Genomic DNA, 23,794 nt, shown 5'->3' with positions numbered 1-23,794 from the left:
CATTTTATATTACACAAACCTTCTTTTTCAATATCTGCAACACTTGAAACTCGTGACAGTCTTCTCATGAAAGAAGTTGTTGTTAATAAATTTGGTATTATATCTTCTTTATGTTCAGTTTCTTTCTTGAAAATTAAATTTGATTACTATAATTTTGATGTTTTTGTATTCTTTCTCTCTTTCATATCACTATCATATAAGCAATTGAAGAAACTTTTTTGGTAAAATGTTATTAGAATCATTTTGGATAAAGTAAATTTTTTCGATTAAATTTAAAATGGCGATTTGAAATCAAACAGCCTTTTGTAAATAAAATATCATTTAATTTTTACATTTCAAGTAAGTCAGCTAGAAGGTTAATATTTTGATAAAATGTTTTTAATTATATCACAGCGCGATTGATAATTTTTCAAATTTTTTATTTTTAAACAACAGGACAGACTAACATTTTCATTTTTGTCGCAACATGGCAGATAACATTTATGTATTTGTATTTTATATTCTAAATATTTGCTAAAAACTCGAGTATGTGAAATTTATGTTTTGAAAATTTTTAGCGTAATTTTGGAGCAATGGACAACATTAGTTTTAATCGTGCAAGTCATTCGACTCTTCAACGCTTGAACGATAACAAAGCATCGATCAATTAAATCAATTATTAATAAATGAATGATTGATTGAGCATTATCATATAAATGAGTGAACGGTATTCACAAGTTTTAAATGCAACCTTGATCGACAAATCTTCTTCACTTTGATCTATTTTAGATATTTGTACTTCTGGGATTTCACTGATTCTTGTAGATTCTGATAGAAAAAAATTAATCAGTTCAAAAGTTTCTAATTAATTGGCTTTTTACCGTTCGTTGAAGTTTTTGGTTTATCCAATTGTTTTCGAAATTTAAAACTACTACTGAATGGTCTCTTTTGTCTGAAATAAAACAAATTTACTTAACGTCATAAGAGCCATATTTGCAAAATATTGTGCAAAATCTCATTAAAGAACATCAGCTATAGAGTACTAAAATACGCTATATGAAAAGTAAATTTGTAGTATTTATAAAAAATAAACTAAAATCTCTTTACATAGAACAAACAAGCAAACTTTTAATATCAACTTATTAAGTCTAGTGCTTAACTTAATTTGAAACAAAATTTTTTACATTTGTAAGTAATAATTCCAACCATTTGGAAACATAAAAAATAATTTTGTAACAAATGTTCTAAAGCTCAAATAAAATATTTTAATTTTTTCAAACATTTTTCAAACAATTTAATTACATTATATTTTACAAAATAAATTTTGCTCTTTTTTATAAATTTTGTCAAACTTTATAAAAATTGTGTTAAATATAAAAACGAAAAACAAATATAAAAAAATTTCATTTAATTTGATAATTCCAAATTCTGCATTCTGCTTTAGACGTAAAATTAACAACAAAATTGTTTTTTTTACTATGGAAAACTTTTTTTCATAACTTTTCACTCTTTTTCGATTTTAAAATTATTATTATTGCCTCTTGTTTATCATAAATTTTTAAACAATGCCTTTAAACATGTTTCGATCGAAATGTCTGAAAATTAAAATGTTTGCATGAAAAATCATTCAAAATTATATTGAAATCTACCATTGTTGATGTGGATTTGAAATTGCCATCGATGAGATTTACGATGTGTATTTTGAATTCAATGAAGCTTCATGAAACGAACAACGATGACAAAAATCTTATAAATAATTGGAAATGATAAGGCACTAATGATAAAGACCTTATGTGGTGAGGTACCAATGTGGACGTGATAGTTTGTGGTAGCCAGGGTGTCGGAATCGCAGTGTCGGTCGGAGTCGGAGATTTTTGTAGGAGTCAGAATTTTTTTATACAACTCCGGAAAGTGTTAACATTTGAACTCTTTTTTATATTGTTATTCTAAAAACTTTTTTATTTGTATCAATATGAAATCATCTTTAATACTGTAAATAAATGGTAATAATGTTTGAAAATTTTCATTCAGTATAATTAAAAAAAAGCAATCACATTGATTTATTTTAAGTGTTTTTCATTTATAGGTGATATTTAAGTAAAATCATGATGCAAAAGTTGAAAATTGTTTCTTGAACTTGAATCGGAGGCGGAGTCGGAAATTTTTACCCGGAGTCGGAATTTTTTGAGCGGCTTGACAGGATATTGATTTTGTTGTGATACCACTATGTTTCATAGGAAGTAAACACGGTGCACTTCTTACTCTTATCGTAACGAGCGATATTTGCGTTTAGAGTTTTGTATGAATAAGTCAAAATTAATTTAACAAATTCATGAACATTTTATAAAACAACTAAATCAATAACTTTATTGATACAACCATTAAATTTCAAATAAAAATTATTGTAACCTGTCTTTTGTGCTTATCATGTGGTAGAGTTGTTGTGCAGTATCGTGCTTCGAGAAAACAGGTGAAAGCGTCGGAGAAGCAGAAAAGTTTGAAATCGCATCCTGAAATTAATTTGTTTTAAACATTCACGAAATGGCGGGAGCAAAATAGTTCATAATATAAAACATATTTACATATCTGACTAAAGAAATAAGGACGATTTCAAAAGCTAAATAATGGTTAAACCCCTGAACGTCGGAAACATAGATTAGCCTTGAGAAAAGGTTTAAATGTCATAAAAAATTTTTTGAAATAATGTTTGTTCTTCAACATACAGTTTTTTTAAGCCGTCTACATATCATTTTTAAGTTTGGGCGGCATGATGGCCTAATGGTTAAAGGTACCTCGTCCTGTTTCGCAATGCTTGCAGTATAAGGGTTAGGACTAGGAATACAAAATTGATCTCCACCTATCACATGTTTTATGGTGATGCGAGTTTAGCCGTATCTATATACGCTGTTAAGTGTTGGTGAATTTTAGAAGAGTTTAATGAACCTTTAATTTTTTATTTGGTACTTTTTGGCATAATATCTTTTTTTGGTGAGCAAGCACTTCATTATGCACAAAGAGTTTGAAATTTTTCTATGTTTTTATATAAACTACGTCTAAATGGAAGTAAAATATCATTTAAAGAAAAATTATATACAAAAGAGAATTATACTCTGTGTGTACTTCATTTTATAATGCTGTCAAAATTTTCAACTGAAAGAACAAGAAATAAATAAATATGGATGAATTATTATGAAGAGACGATGGCAAATATTTTTTTGGATAAAAACCTTTACAAACGGGTAGTTTTTTGTTTAGTTTGCATGCAATAATTTTAAATTCAATTGATTGTATCAGCAATCTTTAAAAAATTATGGGCAGATCATTTATTGACTCGAGAATAAATAACACATTGATCGTACCAGATGCATGAAAGGGCAATATAACTTTTCGAAACTCAATGCACAGTACATTTTGACTAATAACATCATGTAGAAAAAAAAGTAGTAAAAAAACAACAGCAAGCCTTAAAAACACACCTGAATAGGTTATAAAAGTTTACACAAAAACAAATGTGTGAGTTACCTGTCAAAATATTTGATAAACTGCTTTGGGTCGGGAGACCAATTTTGGAAAATGTTTATGGCACGATATAAGTAGAGAAAATAAGCAATAAAATAAAAGAATAGGGTGCTTTTCAAGAGTGTTCCGGAATGGAACTGAAAAAGTTTTGACATTTTTAGAAAGAAAATAGTATGAATTAAGCGTGGTGTATAAACGTGAAACTAAAAAAAAGTAAGGACTGAAGTTGAGATGAAGAAACCCGATGAAAATCATCTGAAAGAAATTAACTTGGATCCCTCGATGGCCTTTTTGGACAGAAAATGAAGCGTGGAAAATTACATGAAATGATATTGCTTGCGATCACAAAGCGAATTTAAACAATAGAGATGATGGTGATAATGATGTGGTTTAATACATATCTTTAAATGTGACACCTACAGATTCAATTACGTTGTTTCCACTGTTACTTCTGTTGTTTTCAATATTTGCAACTTGTGATATGATGTCGACATTTGAAAGAGCCGGACTTGTTTGCATAGCTTCTTCGATAAGAGCTATCTGCCTTTCTTCTTCTGCCTGCTCAATAATAATAAAATACTTCTAATAACTGAAAATATTGAATGTTCTTAGTGTTGGTTAGTAAATTTTTTTTACACTGTTCAGCTTGCCGTTCAATCTTTGAGAAATATTTGTCGTTGTGAAAAGTATAATAGCCGAATCTAGGAATTTTCGGTCCGGGAGTTTTCGGTTTCGAAATTTTTGGTCCCAGATTCCACTACACAGAAATTTTCGGTCCCTGAAAGTTTGGTTCCAAAATTTTCGGTCCTTAATGTTTTTAGTACACAAAAAATAGAGCAAAGGGGAGATCCATGCCAACAATGCAATTTAAAAATCTATTGGCATAAAAAAATAGTGGACTTGGTTAATAAAATGCGTGGCGTAGAGATATTTACCTAACCTTCAGTAACATATCTCTAACCCTAACCCTAACTAAATGCAAGGATATCTTGAACTACTATTACCACCTGAAAATTTTTGAATACAATGCAAACATTACTCAAATAATTCATTGTTCAAAGCAAAACAATCACTATTTCACTTAAGTGAGTGCAGGCAGAATCAATTTGATTTGAGCTGCGGGTGTGGTGGTTACGAGCGTGGAATCCGGGTTCGAATGCACGCTATGCCACTTTCCAAAGCTTGTTATGTAGTTTGAGTATGTGATGCGGTGAATAGTGCATGCCTCGGCACGACGTTTGAGCGCTGTTGAACGTCAGGGAAATAGCGCAGTATAAATAAACTGACGTTTACGTATAAATTTTAAATTGACCGTAAACTCCGGAACCGAAAATTCCTATATAGTGAAATCTGGGACCGAAAATTCCGGGAATGAAAAACCCCAAACGAAAATTCCAGAATCGAAAATTCCTATTTAATGAAATCTGAGACCGAAAACTCCGGACCGAAAAATTCCGAATACCTTAATAGCCATTCGTAGAAATAATTTTTAATCAACACTCATTTAATAATTGTAATTTTATTCGCTCAACAATTCATGGATACCAACCAATGCAGCTGCCAACAACTCTTCAGATTCTTTTTCTTCTCTCTTCCTGCAATCATCGTAGGAAGTTGCCACGATGGCGAGGATCAAGTTGATTAAATAAAAAGATCCGAGAAAAACGACAAAAATAAAGAATATCATGTGATACTCCCCCATAGATTTCAAGACCTAAAAGATTTTCAACAAATAACGTTATTTTTCATAATGTGCAATTTTTATCGAAACAGCGTCAACATCATTTTTCATTCTTTTCATCATATTATCATTTCGTTCAAGTCACTTTGTCTGAAACTCTATTTGTCTTGAAATCATACTTAATACACACACACACCACACATACACACATATTACTCTTACTACTCTCAATGACTAAAATCTTTCAACCAATATGCATCCGACTTAAATTCCATCTGTTTTTAAAGTGTTAGTATGTATGTAGGTATGGATGGCCCCCAAACGCGATGGTTTGCCGGTGGTGATCTGGGGGCTGAACTCCCCAGTTCTACAAAATGCCACCAAAGGCTTGTAGCGTGCGCGCTACGACCATCGAAGTCCTACTTCTTCCTGCACGTGGCGGGGGCTGCTACTAACTAACAGGAGAGGGCGAAGGCGAGTTACTGGCGCCTAAACCAGATTCCGGGTGGTTGGCGCTCGTAAGGAAATACCATCTAGGAGAAGGAAAACTCTGATTTCATACCTCCGCAGCCTTGCGGCTATACCCACGCTTGGGAAAGGCCTGGGAGTAAACCCAATTAAAAATCTAGCCAGGATAGTTGGCTACGAGGATAAAACTGCACCGCAGTTTTATCCAAACTTCTGCGTCCACCCTGGTCGCTCGGCGTGTCTCAACTTGTTGTGCCTGCTGATACCAACCCCTGTGGAGGAGAGAGTGTAACATGCCGCACAAACATGCTCCACTTAAATCAACCAGTGTGAAGGTGGTCTTGGTGGTCTGATGCTTGAATGGATGTGCAAACAAAGTCCTGCTGCGATTGGCGAGTGGTGACGGGCACAGGTAGAGGGTACTACTGGCAGTGTCTAGTCACAACACAACACACAGGCGGCCTTGGTGTGATGGTCGTTTGTTGCTGATGGCTATAGCAATTTTCGTATCCTGCCAGGGTGACAAAGCAGCCCTATTCAGGGATGCACTGCTTTCTCCAACCGGAGAGGGGACTAAAAAATCTGTCCTAAAAAAGCTAGGCAATATGTTGCCGACCTTGTCAGCCTACCGTGGCTGACTGGGTATCCTACTATGCGGTCAAAAGAAAAGAAAAATTTTTAATTTGGCTTCATGGAACGTCCGGACAATGTTGGATTTTGGGAAGTGTCATGAACGTCGATCTGCCATTGTTGCGCGTGAACTTGCGCGTTATGACATCGATTTTGCTGCGCTCAGCGAGACAAGAATCTCTGCAGCAACACAGTTTGAGGAGAGAGGTGCTGGTTACACCTCCTATTGCCAAGGTCATCCTGCAGGTGAGGTGCGTACTGGTGGAGTGAGCTTTGCCAGTCGTAGCACACTCCTGAAATCTGTACATGAGGTACCTTATGGTATTTCACCACGCCTAATGAGGATGCAGCTCAACCTGGAGGGTGGTCACACTGCTACCTTTGTCGGCTGCTATGCGCCAACGCTTGGAGCAACTTTTGAGGAGAAGAGCTTGTTTTATGAGCAGCTCAGTGACGCTGTTCGTTCAACACCACACAACCATCAGTTGTTTGTCTTGGGTGATTTTAACTTCCGTGTGGGTAAAGACCACATCTTGTGGCCAAAAGTGCTTGTACAAAATGGAGTTGGTAGGGAAAATTCAAATGGAACCATGCTCCTCGAATTTTGTACAGAGCACAATCTTGTGGTGACAAATTCTTCCAACAGGCTGACAGGAAGAAGACTAGCTGGAAACATCCACGTTCAGGACACTAGCATCTCATCGACTACATATTTATCAGACAACGCGATCTTCGTCTCGCTCGTATAACTAAAACGGTGCGAGCATCAACAATGTGGTCAGATCATCACCTCATCAAGATGTCGGTGTTTCTTACTGTTAAACCAGTCAGAAGGCATCACAAAACTGTAAGGAAAGCCAAACTGGATGTGACTCGGCTAACAGAACCGTCAGCTAGAAATTTGTTCCGCGAAGCACTGTGTGGTGAGTTTTCAACAAATGAGAGCACAGAATGGTCAAATTTCAAGCAGATTGTGGAGAAAGCTGCGGTTAATGTGCTTGGATATCAGCGTATTAAGCATAGGGACTGGTTTGACGATCAGGATACGGAGGCACGTGGGCTGCTGGACAACATGCACAACATGCAAAACACCCATCTTTCTTGGATAGATGACAGGGACAACTGCGTCAAGAAAGCATGCTACACGCAAGCACGCAGTTTTGCACAGAGGAGGCTTCGTCAGATGAAGGAATCTTGGTGGTCTGCCAGAGCTGATGAATTGCAAATAGCGGCCGGCCGCGGGGACATGAAATCATTTTACAGAAATCTGAAAACTGTGTTTGGTCCCCGCAGCTCCGGTAGTGTCCCGGTACTGTCTAAAGATGGTCAAACACTCATCATGATCAATGATGGCCATGGAATCCTGGCTCGTTGGGCTGAACAATTCAACAGTGTGCTAAATCAAGAATCCCGGTTTGATGACTCAGTCCTTGCTGAGTTGCCTGACTGGAGCATTGCAGGTGATCTCGATGATCCCCCTAGCCTGTCTGAAGTGGAAAAAGCAATCACCCAAATGTCGAATGAAAAAGCTCCGGGTTTGGACGGGCTGCCGGCAGAACTCTTCAAATGTTGTGTCATCGAACTTAAAACCAGGATGGTGACAATGTTCCAAGACATGTAGGATAGGAAATCGGTTCCTCAAGATTTTAAGAATGCCCTTATCATTCACATATTCAAACGGAAAGGGAATCGTTCATGCTGTGATGATCACAGAGGTATTTCTCTGCTATCGATTCCTGGAAAAATATTGGCCCGCGTGATCGTCAACCGCCTAACCAAGTACGTCAATGATGTTGGTATCCTTCCAGAGGGTCAGTGTGGCTTTCGGGCTGGTCGTGGTACTATTGATATGATTTTTACTGCCAGACAACTTTAAGAAAAATGTCGTGAGCAACAACGCGAACTTTTCTTCGTCTTCATAGATTTAACAAAGGCGTTCGATTCCGTCAACCGTTCAGCGTTATGGAAATGTCTGAAAAAGATCGGTTGTCCTCCGATTTTAGTGTCGATTATTCGCTCCTTCCATGAAGGCATGAGGGCAACCGTAGTTGAAAATGGTGATCGATCCCCGGACTTTGAGGTGACAAATGGTACCAAGCAGGGGTGTGTCATGACTCCCTTGCTGTTCAACATTTACTTCTCCCTAATGCTTCGAGTCGCCTTTCAACATTGTGTAAAGGACATTCCAATCTGCTATCGCATGGATGGAGACGTTTTCAACATCAGACGCCTACAAGCGAAGTCAAAAACACAAACCACAATAGTCCGCGACCTACTCTTTGCGGATGACTGCGCTTTGGTTGCACATACACAAAGTGAAGTTCAGGCTCTGTTCAACTGTTTCCACACTACTGCAGAAAGGTTTGGACTCACGGTGAGCAGGAAGAAAACAGAGGTTCTGCACCAAAGCTATCCTATTTCGTCGGATTCTAAAGCCATCGTAACTATTGGCGGCTCGCAGTTGAACGCTGTGGATCGATTTTGCTACCTTGGTAGCTACTTCTCCAACACTACTGCAATCGATGATGAAATTACGGTTATGATTGCCAAGGCTGGTGCTGCTTTTGGTGGTTTGAGTGGACAACTCTGGAAGGAACGGGGTGTGTCGCTGGCTACTAAAATATCTGTCTATAAGGCAGTTGTGTTAACCACAATGCTGTATGGATGTGAGACATGGATTACTTATAGGCGCCATATACGTAGACTCGATCAGTTTCATATGAGATGTCTACGGGTTATCGCTAACGTTAAATGGGAGGATAAGGTGCCAAATACGACTGTATTGGAAATGTGTGGTATCTTGGGTATCGAGGCATTTTTGTTACAGGCACAGTTTCGTTGGGCGGGAGACGTTATCCGCATGCCGGACACAAGAATTTCCAAACAGGTGTTTTTCGGACAGCTGGCTTCTGGAGTTCGCCTTGCAAGCGGTCCAGTTCGCAAATTTAAAGATAATCTGAAGGAAAACCTAAAAAAAAAACGGACTGGATTCTAAAACCTTGGGTGTCGTTGCGCTCGAGCGTTCACAGTGGAAGACACGCTCACAAGCAGCAGTTTCCGCCTTTGAGGAAACGCGCATTGCAGCTCTAGTTGGAAAAAGAGGACGGCGTAAGCAGGTGGCCCGGGATGGTAACAGCACAGGGGTGTGGGTTTGCGGATCCTGTGGTCATCGATGTTCATCAAGAATAGGCTTGTTCTCGCATCAAAGGACTCATCAATGACACAATTCGTCGAACGCGACGATGTATGTATTCCATATAAGTATGGATACATGTATGTATGTATGTATGTATGTATGTATGTGAAAACTCAATTGAGCTAAATCATCGAGAAGTCCTCAGAGGAGAAGTCTCCGTCGACAAATTTTTTGGCCCTCAACAACCTCCTTACATTTTTGGAGGAGCAGGCCACGTTCGTTGATCACTCGAACTCTTTTCGATGGTTGTTGATTTTCAGCGGTGTTAATCTGCTATTCATACTCAAAATTCAATTTTATACTTACATATAAAGTCGTATCACTGTAGCGATCAGTAGACCAATATGAAGCTTGCTCTGCACTACTAATAACCTTCTTCACACATGCTCTAGGCTTCCTGTTTAAAAATCCTAACTCTTTGAAAAGTGTATATATATACATTAATGCTCTTACAGTTCCTCTTGCACCAGCCGCAACAGCATAAAATCTGGTTCTATATCGTTTTTTGTCTTGAATCAGCTGTTAATACTTAGCAGTTTTAAAATTGTGGCTATTGAGCATACTATCTTCGTACGACACAATTAGTTCAATAACCATAACTGAAGTTGTATTCTCAGATGCCACCACCATGTCAGGTCTCAAAATCTTGGCTGTCCGCAATCTCCATGTACTGCTCAGACAAATTCAGCAGTTCTTTATTTTCTTCCAAATTCTTTAAAAATTAGTGAAACCATCTGCCCAAGCTTTTTAATAACTTTTGAAGATTTGGCATCTGACCGGAAATTTTAAGACATGTTTATCATGTTTACCTTTTGTCAGCGAGAGGCTTCAAGATTTTTCCGGCTTGAACTGCATTTCGCTCCAATCCATCAACTCATCTAGCGTCTGCAAAATTTTTCTACGGTTTCGGACTGAATTTTTCAACACAGTAGTGTCATCCATAAATGCCTTCAACGATGGCATACAATCGTCTCCACCGAATTTAACCTTGTACCCGCTTGCAGCATCCAGCATGACATACATTACCAAAACAAACAGGGTTGGTGAAATAGAGCAGCCAATAGCGATTCCTACTCTCAGATCAATCCAATCTGTAGTGAAATCATTTGTGGTAAATTGCATCCTGAAACCGTTGAAATCATTCTTCGAAATGTCGATAATTTTACGAGGAACACGAAATATCAGAAACGACTTCCATAGTAGATTGTGAGGTATAACGCCATAAGCATGTGCTAGATCTAACCAGACGACGTGAAAAAACTTTGTCTGTTTTTATTGGCTTGTTGGATTAATTCCCAGATCGGCGATATGTGTTCCAAACGTGTTATTTTTGAAATTCTAATTTTTGAACAATTTTTTTAAACAAAAATAATAAAGAAAATGGTCATAAGCATTTTATTATAAAAATAATTTGTTAAAATAAGTTTTACACTTTTTTATATGGTTTCAAAAATAACGCGTTTCAAAAAGTTCAATGCTGATTATGCGTTACATGTTACATGTATATAGTTCTAATTAGTATTCCTTCACAAATGCTCAGAATGTGTCGTTGCTTGCTCTTTAAAATATGAGCTCTGCCTTTGATTGTGTCGATCACTAATTACTTTTAAGCAATCTCTAGGGTTCATTTGGAGCATCTGGTGTTGTTCTTCAATGGAATGAGTCATATCTTTCTGGTCGTACACAACAGAATCTGTGCAGATCTAATTGACACATGTTGAAACTGTGGCATACGGTGTTCCACAGAAGTCAATTCTCGGCTCCCTCCTGTTTGTGTCGTACACTACAGATGTTTTAAAAATCTTTGACAGATAAAAGTTCAAACATCACGGTTTCTCCGATGATATTCAGGTCATTGCTATTGCCTTCTTTTGTCGTTTTTATGATCAGGTCTGTAGACTCAGATCATGTCTCTTGGAAATTATTAAGTGGATGATGGCAAATAGGCTAAAATTGAATTAATCAAAAATCAGTTTTACCGGTTGGCACTAGGCAACAATAGGAAAAATGAACATTGGGTCTATCGAACTTGGTGATTCTGACATTGAATTTTGTACATCTCCATGCAACCTGAGATTTGTTTTTGATAGTAATATGTCTAATGCTAATGTCTTTTTCTTTCCATTTATATCTGTAGTAAAGTGCTACGCAATGTACTGCAATAATCGTTATCGTCTCTGAGATCTTTTTAAAGGGCGATTACAAACACGCTAATAATAATGGAAGGAAAAATGACAACAGTATGTCATTCATACAGCGCCTTTTATGTAGTGCGAAATTACTTAATGTTAGCTTTCCACAAACGCAGAATGGTTATGATAGGCAGAGAAATTTACTGTTTTGTTTGTGTTAAAGGCGGGGTGATGGCCTAGTAGTTTAGGTCACCTGGTGCTGTTTCGCAGTGACCGGGTTCGAATATGACAAAAAGATCCCCGCCTATTATTTGCTTCACGTGTGGTGCGTCGTTCAGCATTTATTCATATATAATGTTTGTGTGTTGTTGATTTCTCTGAACCTAGGAAGAGTATAATAGACCTTAAACTATTTAAATATTAGTTTAATTAATATTAAATTAATAATAATAGTAATAACATTATTTTGAATAACTAATCATTAAAATTAAACTAACTAATTGGTACAAGCTCTCCCAAGAATCCAAAGTCATCAGCCTAAATGAGCAGAGGAACGCGTAATAAAAGTTATCAAAATTTGTATATCCGTAATTCGGATTTTCCCCGACCTCTTCACATTTGTAACCTTGTGGGCACCTACCAAGTAAGTATGATGACGAGCGTCAATTATTATATATTTGACAAAAATTTTCAAAAAAAGAATATTATTTATTGTTACAATGTGTTCAATTTTTATAATAATAATCCAAATCGTCAGAAAAAATCTGCCAGATTTGTGTTTGAAAATCAAGTTGAATTCGGTACAGTCATACTTTTGATACTGTACCTATAAACGACATATCGATAAAAATTTTTTAGATTCATGTTCTGTTTACGTTCAGTAGAACATCGGAGAATGAAAAACAATGAGCGAACAATTAAAAATCGTTGCTGCTTCATGCTTAATATTTCAAAGGTTAATAAGTTTTTTAATGTTTGCGTAAATTGTAAAGGAAGTTATATTTAGAGATTTTTTTTTTAATTTTAAATTTAGCTATATATTAACAATTTTTAATTTTAAATTACAAAAATTTCAGTACAAAGACGTAGGCGTTCGATACGTTTTGTTGACTCCCAATAACTTGAACGTTATTGATAGAATGAAAATACCGAAAATGTAAAGGTATTGAAAGTTTAAAATTTTTCAAAATTTTTAAATTTGTGAATGTCCTAAATGTTATCGGTATCGGTGAAGAAAAAAATAAAGAAAAAATAAAAAAATTGGTTCAGCCATTCTTGAGTTCATCGTGTTTATTTTATTATATTAGATGACTGGCTTACTTTGTAACGAATTGGAAACAAAAAATTTTTGGTTATTAGACTAGTTTCATTAACTTAAATGAAAAAATTAAATGAAATAATTGACATAACACTTCATTTGCATCATAATAATAAACTAATTGCAAATGTTCAATTGCCGCAATGTTCATGCGAATTGAATGGGCATTACCATGGTGAAAAAAGGGTGAAAAAACCAAATAATCTCGAACTCTTAATGGGCGTCGTTATTATTACCGATCTTGATGTAATAATTGAATTTCCAGTAGGTACCTACTTATTCCGAGGGTATATATATATATATATATATATATATATATATATATATTGAATTGAATTGAATTGAAACATTCTTTTATTCAGCAAAATATCACAATAATAAATTACTAGGAGACCAGAAGTTTTCACTTGTTAGGCCACCTTGTGAGAAAAGAAAAGTAAAATAACTTCTAATAAACAAAATATCAAAATACAATAAACACTTTGACTAGAGCAGTTTCAATTAAATGATGAAAAATAATTTTCCAAGATTAAATGATGAACAGACTGCTTAAACGATCCTAGTAAAAAAACTCCAAGTTTTTTTATCATTTTTCATTACTTTATTAAATAGATAATAATAATGCAGGTTCTCTGAAATTTTGCAAAGTTTTAAAAATAAATTTTTATATTTAATATACCTTAAACGATCAGATAATGCCTTTGATTTTAGAAACCTATTATACAAATGGTTTTTAGTTTTTGAAAATATCATTAAACCATTCGTAATCCATGGCTGTTTTTTATTTTTGTGCGGTGAATTAGATGAACTACAATATTGCAAAACAGCACGTTTAAAAACATTTATAAAAAGTGAAAATGCCGCATCTATATCAAAGCAGAGGATTCCAATCGAAATTGTTAAAAAACATATTTAAATTACGAATGTTATTATTACAAAAATTAAACGAATGATTAAATAAATTAGAAGTTGATAAAGGAGTATTAAGATTGAAAGAAGTAAAAATAGGAAAGTGGTCAGACAGAGAAGAACTGATAACGCCAGATTTATGAGGAGAAAGATTGTTAGTAAAAATAATATCAATCAGCGATGCAGTAGAAGCAGTGACACGGGTAGGTATATTGATTAAAGAATAAAAATTAAACGAATACATTAAGTTAATAAAGTCAATGTTATTATTATTGCGATCGTTATTCATTAAATTTATATTAAAATCACCTACAAAATATATATATATATATATATATATATATATATATGTATATATATATAACCGTCAATGATTGCGTTATTCAACTCAACGCTCTTCTAAACCACCGTCGACAATCATCCACAACTGCCGTCGCAGCTTTTGTCGTTTAAATTATACGTCATTCGAAAATGATTTAAACAGAGCATTTGATGGTTTGCTTTCACAAGATTTGGAGATTGATGAGTTTGCATCAGCTCTAAACTCAACTTTAAATGACATCGTCAACAAACATGCCCCAGCCAAGCATCATTTGTTTCGAAAAAGCTCCAACCCTCGTTGTTCTTTATCCCAAGAAGAATAGCTGCTAAAAGAAATTGTCGTCTTATGGAGCGTCACTACAAATATGAAAAATCAGCGCATAACTTCGTTAAACACAAAATTGCTAAACGTGTTTCTCGAGATGCCATTAAGAAGTCTAGGATCGATTCCATTAGAACACCCTTAATAATTGCAGCAACTCTCATGATCTCTGGCATTCTCTAAATAACATTTTCTACAGACGCTTAGATCATCATTTTTCTGATGCTGAATCTCTTACCTTTGTATCTTTTTTTGCTAATGTTTTCAAGGACAAAATAAATTCTATTCATCAATCTATTGCTACAACAGTTGCTTCTTCTAACATTCCTTCTTCAAACTATAGACCTTTTTCTTCCTCTTTTTTTTCTTCTTTTTCAGCTGTCAACTCAGGAAAAAAAATTCTAGAGCTCATCAAATCTTTGCCCAACAAAACCTCACCACTTGACATTTTTCCAGTTTATATTCTTAAAAAATTTTCCCATTTTTTGCTCCGTTACTTTCTAAGCTTTGCAATCTTTCCCTAGAAAACAACATTTTCCAACTTTTTTTAAAATAGCTCAAATTCTACCTTCACTGAAAAATCTAACCTTGATTCATCTGATCCTTTTAATTACCGTCCTATTTCCAACATTTCAACCTTCTCTAAATTACTTGAACGCATTGTCTTGAACAGGATTCTCACTCATATTACTTAATCTTCTAATTTCTCTCCCTTTCAATCCACTTACAGAAAATGTTATTCTACAGAAACAGCCCTCTTTTATGTTCACGACCAACTTGCTGACATATGTGGAAATCAAAATTGTGCTGTCATGGTCAGTCTGGATCTTTCAGCAGCTTTTGATACCATTAATCGTCAGTTGATTATTGACAGACTTGAGGCAGAATATGGCATCACGGTATCTGCCTAATCCTGGCTTCAATTTTATTTTTCTAATCGTTCTCATTATATTAAGCTTGGCTCCCACTTTTCTTCTAGCTTCACCTTATCTACTGGAGTTCCCAAAATTTTTGTCCTTGGTCCCATTTTTTTCATTACTTACACTTCTCGTATTTCTAATATCATTAACACTTTTGGCCTACTCTTTCATCAATACGCTAATGACACATGTTTAATAGCTAAAATTCCCACTTCTAATCATATATCTCAGCTTGACAACTTAAATGCATGTAATATGGTCATAAACGATTGGCATTTATTAAACTTTTTTCAGTTAAATCCCCACAAATCTGAAGTAATGTTTTTTGGTACTTCGCAACAGCTTATCAAATGTTCCCCCCATCACACGTTTTTTGGTTTATTTTTTTCTCTCCTCAATCTCTGAACTTACATTTTAGGCTTTACTATTGACTCTTTTCTATCTTTTAATTTTCATGTCTTAGCTTTCATCAAATCTTGTAACTAATATACGTGCACTATTTGCCATATTCGTAGTTTTCTCAATGAAGATATTGCTTCTGCACTGGCTCAATGTCTCGTACTATCACGTTTAGGTTATATAATTCTCTTCTCTATGGTCTTTCTTTCTACCTTTTAACTTTAATTTTAAAAAACTCAATAGAATTGCAAAAGTTGTTCTAATAATAAGTAATTTATCTTCCAGCACAGATTCACTCATTCAACTACATTGGTTACTAGTACGTCGACGCACTATATTTAAACTCACCGTCCTTACTTACAAGTTACTTAATACATTTCAACTATCATATCTTCATCAATTTATATCTCGTCAATCATCAACTCGTCAACTTCGTTCGTCTTTATATATTCAGTTGCATCAGCTTTTCAGCAATTCATCAGTTAACGACAAATGTTTTACATACAACTGTCCTTCCATATGGAATGGTTAACCTGCCATCATTCGTCAACAACGAACTATAAAACTTTTTAGGAAACGATTAAAGAACTTTTTGTTTATCCAGACCTACGGAAACCTCAAATGTCATTGTTTATCCAAGCGCCCCTGAAGCTATGCATAGGAAGCGTTATAAATTGATATAAATTTGATCAAGACTATCAGAAATGCAATTATTGATGAAACTCACAGCATGTTCGGTGTTAGTTAACTTCAAATTTAACTTATCGATTTTTGTGACGGTTTATCGTTAATCATTTTTAAGTCATTGGATGTCAAATAACTCATTAAAGTTAAACCAATGCAAGACGCAATTGCTTCCAGTTGGAACATGGCAGCACTTGATAAAGATGAGCATTAATGCCGTCAAAATAGGAGATGTCAATATATCCTTTAGTACAACAGCTTCCAATCTTGGGGTTCTTCTTGATGGCAAACTGTCCATGAAGGACTACATTAAAATGATAACTGTCTCTTGCATTACGCACCTAAAAAATTCATATCGAGTTAGATATTTGTTAGACAAGCCATCAATGGAGGATTTAGTCCATGCTTTCACATCAACACGGCTGGATTACTGAAATAGTTTGTTTTATGGTCTGCTTGCAAGGTCAATTGCGATTCTTCAGTCAGTTTAGAATAGTAGCCGGTAAATTTACATTTGACCGTGTGACGCCAATTTTGCATGAACTGCACTGGCTGGAGGTTGAGAAAAGAATTATTTTCAAGATCTCGGTAATTGTATACAGATCGTTTAATGGGTTTTCATCAAAATATATTTCAGACAAATTTAAAAAAAGCCTGCTCCAAGTTTGCATCTATGGTCGAATAATATGAATTTGCTGGTAGTTCCGGTAAGACGATTGAGGTTTGCTTCGAGAGATATTGCGGTTGCTGGTCCAACCATCTGGAACAGCCTACCGGCATTAATGAGAAGACCTAGAATTTGTCTTTCTTTGTTCAAAAAAGAATTAAAAAAAATTTTACTTTCCGCTTGAATATGTTTATGCTTGTATATATTTAGTTTTTGTAAAGTAACAATTTTGTTTTCTGTATTGCTATGGTTTATTAGTTTTAATTAGCGCTATCTAAATTTTTTTTAATAATATATATATATATATATATTGTCATACTATTTTTTATATTTCTGTTTATCAGAAGTCAGCATTATATGTATGTATAAATGTGTATGTATATGTGTGTGTTTGTGTGTGTGTATATATATATATAAATATAAATATTTGAGAACAATTTTTTTCGGTTTGTTAAGGTGGCCTAACTTCATGCTGAGGTGCACTGGCTATGAGGCGCGTCCCAGGTGGTGGGTAGGAGAAAGTCCTGGGCAGGGAAATCTTCTAGGATTGCATCGAATAATACGGAATAAGGTGCCGCGAACTAACTGTACCAGAAGAAAGAAGACATCGAGGAAAGAGACGGAGGATCTTAGGACAACGGCTTCAACACCGGATGATCCTCAATTCTAAATCCACTGCGTTGTGAAACAGGGACCTTTGACCCAAAGGCTAGGTGCGCTGCTTGCACTACAACAGTGCTTTTTTGCGCACGAAATAAACTGCAACCGCATTGCCTTGTGTGCATTCAGCAAAAAAGCTAGGCCCACTGCTTATAACTGGTAGTTGTCGTTAGGAATTGGGCAATTCCAGATATAAAAATTTGTTGACCCAAACAGAACAAGAAAAGGTCCCCTATTCCCCTGGAAAACCTTAAATGGTCAAAGGGTGACAATATCGGGCGTCCCCTCCTAGAATATCAGACTTGCCACTTTAAATACTGGATCGCTTAATGGTCGCTCCATGGAGATCGTCGACATGCTGGAAAAGCAAATAGTTGACATCTGTTCTCTGCAGAAAACAAAATGGAAATCAAATGGTGTTTCTCTTATTGGGAGTTACAAGTTGTTTTGGAATGACCAAAAAACAGCCCAAATTAGAGTGGAAATCTTCATACGGGAATTACTGGCCCAAAATGTACTGGAGGTAGTTTGAATCAGCACACGCCTAATGCTGGTTAAATTCAGAATAGAAAAACAAGTGCAGACTGCATATGCACCAAAGACCGTTGAATCTGAAGACGCCAAAAATGATTTCTGGAACACACTCTCAGATGCCGTCAGGAAAACACCATTATCAGAAATCCATTGATATGTTGCGACCTCTTCGGCCATGTTGGAGAAAAAACAAATGGGTTCTACGGTGTCCATGGAGGCTTTGGCTACGGGTCTCAAAACAAAGACGGTATACGGATTTTGGAATTCGCTGAAAGCCATGAACTCTCCTTGTTGAACACTTATTTCAAGAAGAGGGCAAAACATTTGATCACATATAAAAGCGGGATGTCATTCACACAGATTGACTTTATTGTTGTCATACAACAACACAGACAACTATTTAGGAATACAAAAGTCATTCCAGGCGAAGCATGCATCTCTCAACATCGATTGCTGATGGCCGATATGATCATGGAACGATCACGCCATGTGACTAATTGAATGCTTACTAGAATAAAGACATGGAAACTGAAAAACCCCATGTTCAGGGAAAAATTCGAGGAGTTAGTATCAGCACAGCTGAATCGTCTGGAAAAGATAGACATAACCTGGAAATATTTTCAGGACACCCTAGTGAACGCTGCAACAGCTGTATGTGGAAAATCTGAACCAAAACTTGGTGGTGGAACGAGACGGTACAAAATGCTCTTGCCAGTAAAAAAGCAGCTTTCAAACAATGGCAGAAGACGAAGACTGATAAAGGTCGAAAGACATATCGATCAAAGAACACAGAAGCGAAATGTCACGTTGCGATAGCTCGTACAAATCAATGCAAGGTATGGCTGGCGGAAGTAAAGACAAAAAAATTTGGTCACTCTACCGAATAGCAAATTAGGCCAAAAAACTGAAAAAGGATATAGTTGGTGCCACATGCATAAAGAATAATAAAGGCACAATAATAACCTTGCCGAATGATGTGAAGTATCACTGAAAGAATTACTTCAATCAGTTATTGAATAAAACAAACCCTATTGGGATAGACTTTGATGCACTTCCGATGAAAGTACCGATTCAGGGCATTACAGCTGAGGAGCTCACTGATGCGTTAAAGGCAATGAAGTCTGGTAAAGCGGCTGGTCCGTCTGGACTTACAAATGATATCATCAAAGCACCTGGTGGGGCATGCTTCAGAGCCCTGTTACACATCTGTCGGGAGATGTGGTATAAATCGATACTATCAGTGGAATGGAACATTAGCACAACTGCGCCGATATAAAAAGGAAAAGGAGATTTACTGAAATGCTGTTTATATCGGAGTATACATTTTCTAGAACATCCCCTGTAAGTTATTGAAATAGTCATTGAGAGAAGACTGTTGTCGTGCGTTTCAATAGGTGGTTGCCAGTGCGGCTTCATAGCAGGGATATCCATCGTTGATGCTATCTATGTCATTTGTCAACTACAGGAAAAATAAATGGCAAAAAGAAAGCGAGTGTTCCATGTTTTTGTGGACTTGGAAAAGACTTTTGACAGAGTGTCTCGTGAGGCAATCAAGTGGAGTGTACGTAGACAGCTTGTTCCAAAATATCTGGTTTGGCTGGTTATGGCAACGTACTCTAACACAAAAACTCTAGCCAGCACAACAGCCGGTAACACGAATGAATTTGATATTAACATCGGCGTCCATCAGGGATCAATATTCAGCCCCTGCTCTTCCTCACGGTGATGGAAGAAATAACCAAACCGATACGCTAAGATAACATATGGGAGTGATATATGCAGATGATATCGTTCTGACGGTGGCCTCAGAACCAGACGCAGCCAGAAAGTTTGAGGTCTGAAATACCCAGCTTGCCAAACACGGGCTAAAGATAAACCTTAACAAAAACTATGATCACCGGTGGTTCCGCTCAGCCTGTGGTCTCTGGTCATTGGCCATGTTAGATGTGTGGGACTGAAGTTGAAAGCAACTCGATCAAATGCCAACGATGTCAGCAGTGGTGTCACAGACGATGCTCGAGTATTACCAGCTCACCGAGGAAAGTGACTGATTTTGTATTCCCCGCCTGCATCAACCCGCGACAACGGAGCCCGGATAATGATACGATTACCGGGATCAAAACTGTTACTTCATTTCAGTATTTGGAAGATATACTGGATTGTACTGGAACAGCTGATGCCGCCGTTCGTGGACGTATACGTGCGGCTTAGGGCAGATGGCATCTCCTTGCCTCGGTAATGATGTGGCGTAGCATTTCTCTACCGCTACGCTCAGGACTATACAACACAGCTATAGGTTTTGTTCTAATGTATGGTGCAGAGACGTGGCCGATGACAACCAAACTCGAACAGCTGCTTTACCGAACTGACATGAGGATGATTCGTTGGATGCAGCACGTTGATCTAAGAGACCATATCCATGCAACCGAGATCCTAAACCGATCGGGACTGTGCACGTTGAAGGATGCATGTCGTCATCATCGCCTACGATGGTTTGGCCATGTTAAGCAAAGCGAAAACGATACAATAATTTCCGTTACTAAGCACCAGGTGTTTGGCACCCGCCCAAGAGGTCGCTAAAAAAAGTTCTGGACGCTGACCATACATTAGGACTTGAAGGCACATGGTCTCAAGGAGACAGACGCAATAGATAGATCGGCTTGGAGACAAAAACTGATGAATGAAATAAAAAAAATCCGACCCATAACTGATGGACACTATAAACGAAGATTGATTGATTGATTGTTAAGGTGACCTAACTAGTGAAAACTTCAGGTCTCCTAGTAGTTTTACTAAATGAAAAAAAGTATATATATATATATATATTTTTACAATATTCTATAAATTCTACCGAATGTTTGGCGTTAATATGTTTGTTTTGATAAGTTTATTTTGAATTTTAATAAACTAAACGTTCACCAAAAAACTTTAGTGAGAAAAATCGAAAAAACGAACTACAAACATATTAACGCCAAACATTCGGTAGAATTTATAGAATATTGTAAAAATTATGGTCTATTACCAATATATATATATATATATATATATATATATATATATATATATATATATATATATATATATATATATATATATAACGTTTTATAACGTTTTATTAACACAACGTTTTATTTAGAGCTATAGAGCTAAACCCTACATATATCAAACTTCTAATTGTGATCAAGACATAACCCAAGAGTGCCCGTTCGATATTGGAAGCATATTTTATGACAATTTGTTAATTTTTTAAATAGTTATCTCGACTTATGAAATTAAAAGCGCTTTTAGAACATGCAGATTTTTGAGCAGTTTTTACTTTTAAAAACTGCACATGCATAACTTCTTGAAACATTCATAAGACTACGTACGGTTTTCCAGAGCCGTCTTCGGAGTCGCACACTTCATAATCACCACTTGCGGTTTTGAGCCAGTTCCCTACAAATAAATTGATTTCGAAATTAAAAATAAGTATCACTTTCGATCTAGTAAAATGCGTTTCAGCATATCGCGAAAATTCTGTTTAAATCATCGTAGTTTTCTATCTTTATTTATATACTTCTACGTATAATTAGATTTGTGACAACGTGCTATGAATGTGCTGATAATAAATAATATCTACAATTTAGAATATTGTGATTCCATCAGCAAATTTGTGTCATCATTTTAATACTTAAAAAATTACGTTTACATCTCACTTTTATCCATTTCAAAAGAATGAATTTGTTCAGGAGAAGCGTATTCAATCCAAGATTTGTGTGGAACTTTCACACACTTTTTAAGAAGTTTTCCGTGGTACATTTGCAATCCAATCAAAGAAAATATTGACAACATAAAAAGTGTTAAAATTATTACATCTCGTAGTCTTATTACAGCCTCCATTAGGGCTCCAACAATAAGTTTCAGACCTATGAACAACGTTTGTATATGAATGTAAATTACATTTTCTGAATGGTACATTTGAGTAATAAACTTGCTACAAATTTAATCAAACAAATCTTATGAAATCATCAATCCATAGTGACCAAATAATTTTTTATTAGCTGTTTCTAAGTCAAACAGAGTTAATAAATAACATGTATCAATAACACTCGGTTTCCAGCTATAAATTCTCTTGGATTGGGCTAGGAATTTTTAGAAAAAATGTTGACAATTTTTTGCTTATTCAACAATTTTTTCATGATTTCTATATCCAAACATGTATTTTTTACTCAAATGTTACAAAACTTTGATGTCTTTAAAAAGCCACTGTAATTATAAACCAAAATTTATTGTAAAATTTAAACATTACTTTAACCCTATCAAAAATGTCTATTGTGGAGGGTCTTCTGCCCCTCACTACACTACTAATAACATTTACTAATATGCCATAAATTGTTGCAATTTATATAACTTGAACATGCCTCTCCTTCATAAAAGTTTTTGAAATTTTAGACAATAATTTTGGATGCTACTTTTAAAATAAATGATGAAACTTTTGTTAAATCCAAAACGAACTAAAAATTTAAACAATTAATGATGAGTATTTTAGAAAGATAACTTATAAGAAACAAGTTTTTTTAAGTGTAAAATTGAAGTTTAATGCCTTTGGCACTAAAAAATCCGAGCATTGGAATTGGTCAAGAAGCACATTGTAGAACATAGGTTGGCTAGTCCTATAGTTAAATAATCGTTTTAAATATATCAAAACACAAAAATCATGTGATTTGGGTTTAATTGTTAAACTTTTTTAGTTGAAGGTAGTTGAAAACAACTTTTCTGAACAGTTTTAATATAATCATTTACTTCATTTTTAATTTTTCATCGTGTTTTTCCAGGTCAGATGGTTAAATTTTATCTTCAACTAAGGTAAAAATTTATATTTCAGTTTCTTCATATACCCATCCAAGATACTTTGTTGTTTTTTTTTGAGAAAAACCACTGAATAATCAAACGGGCGGCAATTATCAAATAAAAAACGCAAGTAGAAACAGAAAAAATATTTAAAACGTTAATAATAGTAATGTTGATAATAAAAAAACAATTATAAAAATATTGTCGCGAAAAATAATGCGTTTAAAAGTTTTGAAAGTACCTAATTAACTGATGTAGTTAGTAACTATTGGCAAATTAGTTAAGTGCTAGTTAAGGGTTTTGCAGTAAAGTAGTTTTTAACCACTGGAAAACAGCAAGTAGAATGTTCTTTATAGTAGATAAAACATTTTTAACAGCTGCAGGTTATATTTAGCAGTGTAGCACACATATGACATGCATAGATTTCTACAAACAATTTCAATTGCCGCAATATTTTAAAATAAACAAATAATAAAATCGATCAAGTAATAATAAAGATAATACACATAAATTAAAAACAACATGGCAAAGTAATAACGCAAAATATATTTTAAGAACTACCTGGCACCACCGCTACCGTTTTAAGAGCTCGAAAAACTCTGAAAGTTCGCAATGTTCCTAAATT

The 23,794-nt window shown here is 35.5% G+C and overlaps 1 protein-coding gene across 1 annotated transcript in view; it reads right to left on the bottom strand.

The window, feature by feature from the left end:
* HELRODRAFT_89291 (hypothetical protein) overlaps nucleotides 1-23,794 on the bottom strand; it is a gene marked incomplete at both ends in the record, with an annotated part of 92,635 nt that extends 68,841 nt beyond the window's left edge. The window contains 8 exons of the mRNA XM_009030474.1: nucleotides 861-924; nucleotides 2,117-2,236; nucleotides 3,896-4,077; nucleotides 5,048-5,212; nucleotides 12,103-12,241; nucleotides 21,708-21,774; nucleotides 22,035-22,244; nucleotides 23,728-23,794. Coding sequence (XP_009028722.1) covers nucleotides 861-924; nucleotides 2,117-2,236; nucleotides 3,896-4,077; nucleotides 5,048-5,212; nucleotides 12,103-12,241; nucleotides 21,708-21,774; nucleotides 22,035-22,244; nucleotides 23,728-23,794 — 1,014 coding nt within the window. The remainder of the gene's footprint in view (nucleotides 1-860; nucleotides 925-2,116; nucleotides 2,237-3,895; nucleotides 4,078-5,047; nucleotides 5,213-12,102; nucleotides 12,242-21,707; nucleotides 21,775-22,034; nucleotides 22,245-23,727) is intronic.

Source organism: Helobdella robusta, assembly GCF_000326865.2.
Source record: "Helobdella robusta unplaced genomic scaffold HELROscaffold_69, whole genome shotgun sequence".
NCBI lineage: Eukaryota > Metazoa > Annelida > Clitellata > Rhynchobdellida > Glossiphoniidae > Helobdella > Helobdella robusta.
The sequence above is the reverse complement of the archived record's forward strand: the minus strand, read 5'-3'. Positions and strand labels throughout refer to the sequence as shown.